This window comes from Acyrthosiphon pisum, chromosome A1 (assembly GCF_005508785.2).
Source record: "Acyrthosiphon pisum isolate AL4f chromosome A1, pea_aphid_22Mar2018_4r6ur, whole genome shotgun sequence".
Lineage (NCBI taxonomy): Eukaryota > Metazoa > Arthropoda > Insecta > Hemiptera > Aphididae > Acyrthosiphon > Acyrthosiphon pisum.
Genome location: NC_042494.1, coordinates 151,869,445 through 151,875,696, shown reverse-complemented (window position 1 = coordinate 151,875,696; position 6,252 = coordinate 151,869,445). Strand labels below are relative to the sequence as shown.

At 26.5% G+C, this 6,252-nt stretch overlaps 1 protein-coding gene across 1 annotated transcript in view; it reads right to left on the bottom strand.

Annotated features, from left to right (window-relative positions):
* LOC100159102 (inositol-tetrakisphosphate 1-kinase) overlaps positions 1–5,550 on the bottom strand; it is a 9,279-nt gene extending 3,729 nt beyond the window's left edge. Inside the window, exons 1-2 of the mRNA XM_001946005.5 lie at positions 5,020–5,550; positions 723–747 (exon numbers count right to left, since the gene is read on the bottom strand). Of these exons, the coding sequence (XP_001946040.2) occupies positions 723–747; positions 5,020–5,120 (126 nt within the window). The 5' untranslated portion in view covers positions 5,121–5,550. The remainder of the gene's footprint in view (positions 1–722; positions 748–5,019) is intronic.
* Positions 5,551–6,252: the final 702 nt, after the last annotated feature.

Below are 6,252 nucleotides of genomic sequence, written 5' to 3'. Positions count from 1 at the left end.
TCACGTGCTCTTAATGTATTAGATTCTATGACCTTAAAATAGATATTAAAATATATTCATATTCACATAAATTATTGTGGTTTTGGTCAATAACTAACTAGGTACGTTAAGAATACTTCAAGTATACCATAAATCACAATAAATTATTTAGTGTATCATATTATATGATTCATATAAAATTTAACTATTAATTAATTCAGTTATGCTTTAACATCTCCAAAACCATATAAATCATTACTAAACTATAAGGCTACATCAAGTAAAACAATGCACTAAAATATAGAACTATAGAATATTGTTTAACACAAACAAAACTAACTAAACATGTTATGAACAACATTTTAGTTTCAACTTAAATAACAATTCTAAACCCTTTTCCTATAACTAAATAAAGAAATTAAATTATTGAAATAGGTAAACCTAGTACATTAAAGTTACATACATTGTGTAAATAAAACACTAATGGCGGGTTGCATGAACAATCATTTAACATTTATTGAATCGATAGTGAGCTAATGGTCCCTAAACATGATTTAGTGGCCCAGGATTGGTCCATTAAATAGTATAGAACCATTAAATTAATGAATTTTTTATGCAACCCAGCATGCAACTGATAAGCCATTTTAATCTCTATTATGTGACAATAAAAAAACACCCCCAACAATTAAATAAAGAAATTTTTTTTAGAAATTAAAAGTTAAAATAGTGATAAAATTACTTACTTTTACTAATTCATATCCGTGCTGCCTGCAAAAAAAAATAATATATTAACTATTAATTGCTTACATAATTTTAATTTTTTAATATTATTAAGTTTGTAAACAAAATTAGTAATTACTAATTACTAATTAAAATATAGGAACCTACCTAACAATTTAGATAAAATAAATTGTTATAATAATTGAACATGGAAATTAATTACCTATAAATATTATTTAATTTAACTAAAATATAATAAATTTAATTTGTTTATTAAAAAAAAAGAAGAGATTTACAGTAAGTTTAGACATATTATCATCATAACAAATTAAAATCATATAATAATTTATAAATTAAATAAATATACTTACACAAATCTGTTAAGCTATACAAATATTTATGTTATTTTTAAACACTTAGTTAACCTATCTAATATTTAAATATTTAACTATAGTGTAACATAAAGATCAGCCCAGTCACGGGTCAACCAGGACTGAACCGGCATCCAGGTGGGATTCGGTCTGGTCGAAATGCTTTTATATTCTTGGTTAAGGCTAGGAGTTCGGGTCGGGACACAGTCATATTTTAATGGGTTAGGTTTGATTAATAAGTTTTTTTATATCACTGATGTGGTCCGGTCCAGTCTTTTTTATATTATAATGGAATAATGTAAGTGTTTTTGGTCTAGGTTTTAATCAATTTATTTATTTGGAAAAATAGTATTATTTGTCAACTTATTTTTAGTAATTGATAAATAGTATGTGTTCGTATTTCTTAATGAATTTGTCATTCCTAATCGGTTGTTAAATAATAATATTATCATTTACCATTTAAACAGGAAATAATAAAAATAAATGTTGTTTACTGTAAAATATAGTACGATACACAAATAACACTGTGAAATGTAAATTATCACATACGAATATATTATAATCCCGGATAGGTTTTTTTAAAAATATAAAATCCGAGCAAGGCTGATCCAGGCTTATAAAAACTTTGTCAACTTGATTCAAATTGGTCTGGGTTGAAAAATATATTTTAGGAGTTGGTATAATCTGGTTAAACAAATTTTCTTAAACATTTGGTCAGGTCCGAACCAATTTTTATAGGTTAAAAAATCTGTTAATCTCAAAATTAAAATACATTTAATCCCATACAGCAATTTAATATTATTCAATATTATTATACCCAACATTAAAATAATGAATTAATATTAGTATAACGTTATTATAATACTATTATAATATTATCATTTATCAATATTTGATTTATTATCAAATGCTGTCTGGAATCACTTTAATAAAAGAATATAAATATAATGTGAAATATTCAATCAAATTAACTAATTCTCGTTTTTTCTTTGTTAAAAATTAATAATTAACTATGAAAAAAAATTTATGTATTTTAATCTTTTTTGAAATATTGAAGTCTGTAAACAATTAATATACCTTTTTATAGGTATTAAATTAATTATTTTTGTTTCAGGAAGTACATAAATAACTTTATTTATATTAAAATATTAAAAATATATCTTAGATTTATTTATCAATAAAAGTAAATTAATCAGTAGGTACTTTAACTCTAATATGTTTATGTATATAAGTATATTTATACAATTATACATCAGTTACTTAAATGTATTTCACTGTTGTTTTGATTAAAACATTGATGAATTATAATTAGCAACAGTTTATTAAAAAAAAATAATCAAATACTTATAACATAATTTTTTAATTTATCTACCTAAGATAAACAACTAAATATATTTTAATATTATTTAAAAAAATATAGGTATTTAGATTTAATTTTTTTATTCAAGTTTTTAATTGATTAACTTTTAACAAGGAGGTAAAATACTATTGAGCAGTGGCGTGACAAACTAAAAATTTCCCAGAGGCAAGTTACAAATATCCCAAGTATTAATGCATAATAATGTATTAATAATATAATATAACAAATTATATTTCAGATCGTTATTGACTACCTATTGAGAATATCATATTACATTTACTAGGGAACCCACTGGCTACCACCCACCCCTATATTTAAGAAAAATCTCAGAGGTCATTGCCTCTGAAATTAGCTTTCGCCACGCCACTGCTATTGACTTAAAAAATATCCTGTACTTACAAGTTTATTGGTTTACTATTTCACAAAAAAATCTCTCAACTCTTTTAATTTATCTGTGTTAAAATTACATAATATATGTACCTATTAATGAGCTGTTAAAACTGAGCATTTTTCCGAGGACTATTGTTTTTTTTTAAATAAATAATAATTCCGTGAAAGAATTTATATTATTGAGAGTTTTGAGACTTGCTGTATTTATCCGAAACATTATCATATTATTATCTATTCTAATATGTAACTGATACGTTATTCTACACGGTATGAATACAGATTATCATAAAGTAAGATAATATTTTGTATACATTTGAGAAACTAATTGTTACTAATAGAGAAAATAGTAATAACTAGAAAAAAGTTAATTTAAGGCTATGTATACAACAAAAATTTATGGCTATAAATTAAGTGTTAATGAAGTTTATAGGTCTATCATCTATGGGACTAGTGCAGAGCCTTATGTATAATAGATGTATAGTGTTTACGTTAGGCCATGGCATGATAATTTTTTGTAACGATATATGACCAAGGGTTGAATGACTATTGTTTGCAATTTACAAAAGAATATAAATGATTAGGTTATGTCAAATAAAAGATAAACTAACATTTATTTATAATATAGACACAGTTAAGAAAATATTTAGGTACATGTTTTCATAAATACCACAAATCAAATTACATGCAATTGATGATTATACATTGAGTTATCAACGAGATTATCAATGTTTCGTTTAGAAGTTAAACAAAATGACTTTCCAGTTTTTTTATTACACAAAATAAAATGTAGACTTGTGGCGGTTGTAAATTAAATTAGCTTAAATTCAGTTTTAGAAGTTTGGCACAACTTGTCTATTGTGTATAGTATAGAGTACACTGTATAAAGCTTTAGGTATATTACTGGGATAAAAAATGTCACAAAATACAAGGAAATATAAGCAAATTCTGACTAGGTAACAAAATTTAAATACACTGTAATCTACTAATCTGTTACAACAAAATTTATAAAAACAAATTTGGTACTAGTTTAGAATCATATACAATTTTCATATTAATTCAAAGTGTCTACTAAAATGTCTTATTTGTGTTACTTGTTTATTTTTACATTTAGTTATTTGATACTTCTTATATAGACTAAATAACATAATATAATTTAGACTATTATAATAAAAACTTAAGATGATTAACTGTAATAAAATGTATTTCCACTTAAATGTGTAAACTGAAGTTCATAATATGAAACATAATAAAATAACCATACAAGTATAAAATATTCAAAATGATTCAATAACAATTTTAACGTGGAATACTTTTCTACATTGCTACATACTATATAGTAATCTATTTAATTACTAAGCTACTTATTATGATTTTGGAAGCAAGTAGCACCTATGCACCATATACTAGTTAGTATCATTAATTATTAATAAATTATTGCAAATTTGTAAACAATATTATTTTTTAGGCAGTGATAATAATATGAGATAAGTGTTTATTATATAAATTATAAGATTATCTTATGTAATGAATGTATTTGATGGTAATTGCTTAAAACAATTTTACTACCTCAGCATTTTCAGAATTGGTAATTGATTACATGTTTTATTATGACTATCCTGCCAAGAATATCTGTGCACTCTTATTAACATATTATTTTGAAAGTAAAAATTAAATACAATTGTGTATTGAAACTATTATTTATTTTAAATTATTTGTGAAAATGTCAAAATATTGGTAATAATGAATTATGATACGTACCACACAGCAAAAAATAATGCTGTGATCAATTGAGGATATTATACAGTTCTATTTATTATTATTCCGCAAATCTTTAGTTTCTTGATATCATTAAGTAAGCACAAATACAATTTGTTTGCTTTGTATTAAATATACTATAATAGCCCCTAAATAATTTATTATAATACAGTTTACCAACTAACAATTTAAGTTAACAGGCTATGACCTCAGTCGTCAAAGCCAAAAATCAAATAAAAAAAAAATTTAAGTCATTTGAGCAAAAAATTAATTCCGACTTTTGAAATTCCTAACAAAAAATGTGTATATTGAGAAGATAACAACTATTTTCCCGTGCCGAAATGTTTTCCTAAAATACCCCTGATGTAGTGGTACATCCTAATAAAACAAAATACCATAAATCTGCTAGGTACCTTGTAGGTACTTAAAAAAAACTTATCTAACCTGCACACTTTTCCAAACTCGATCCAATTGAGTTTCTGGCTCTTTCTGTCAGACATCCAGTATCCGATGACCATCGACGGGCGCTTGTCGTTTTCGGTCATCTCGACGGCGATGACGTCTTGATTGACACACTGCTAACGTCTTCCTCGCTCAACAACACACTGCAAGTCGCGTGCGCTCGATTCACGTGTCCACAGACATATATGGCGATGATACGCACTCATTCGTCATTTCGGACCGGATTCAAATAATTATTATTTTTAATTCTTTTACCAGAAAAATACGTATTGAGAAACAACTGCATTAAGATTCGAAGGCCGTTTACCGCCCATCACCGTGTGTCCCCGTATGTCGTATGCAGAATGCGTCGTTAATCGTTACCTGATAGCTTGTTTATATGCCGTTCGCACAATGTAATATTATTGTGATGATTTCACTTCTTTTTCCTCAACCTTATCACGTTTATACATAAAGTACGATGATAATATATTATGTACATACATATTATGTTATATGTGACGATATATGATATTATAATGATATTATTATGTATGCAAATTTCAAGCGAGTATCTCTTATATAATACAATGTAAAAAACAATATACCTAGCTGATGTATAAATAAATGTAATGTTTTGATGATACTCCGGTGTGATAACAATTAACAGCGAATCGCAGACGTTTCACGTTTCGCCACCGCCATTTCGTCCCCGTAAAATACAAGCTCGCGGACGTTTTGTCCCCGTCTATTATTAAGTTAGGACATTTGGTCCCCGGGAGTCGTTAATCGTAATCGTTCTCATCGTCGAGCAAATCAAACAAAATTGGTAATTTCACAAACAAAATAGTTAATTACATCATTGTTCCAAGATATTAGATAATAATAACAGTAATAATAATTAATTAGCCTATAGGTACAATTATATTCGGTAAAAAAAATGGTGCTACCAGGGCCGGCGCTATACATTTTTTTAGGGGGGGGGGGGGGGGGGTGTATTCACTATAATTTGCCGACTGAAAATTAAGTCATTTTCCGACTATACTATTCTACATACTCAATGACTCACGTAATTTACATACAAGTAAATTGTTTAATAAATACATCTAACTTGTTCGTCTCACGAAAACAGGATATTTGTATCGTTATTCATTGAGATACTATCCAATGAATTAATGATATCCCCAATTAGGTTGAATAAGTACTAAATAAGGGGCCTCACTATGGCCATTATTT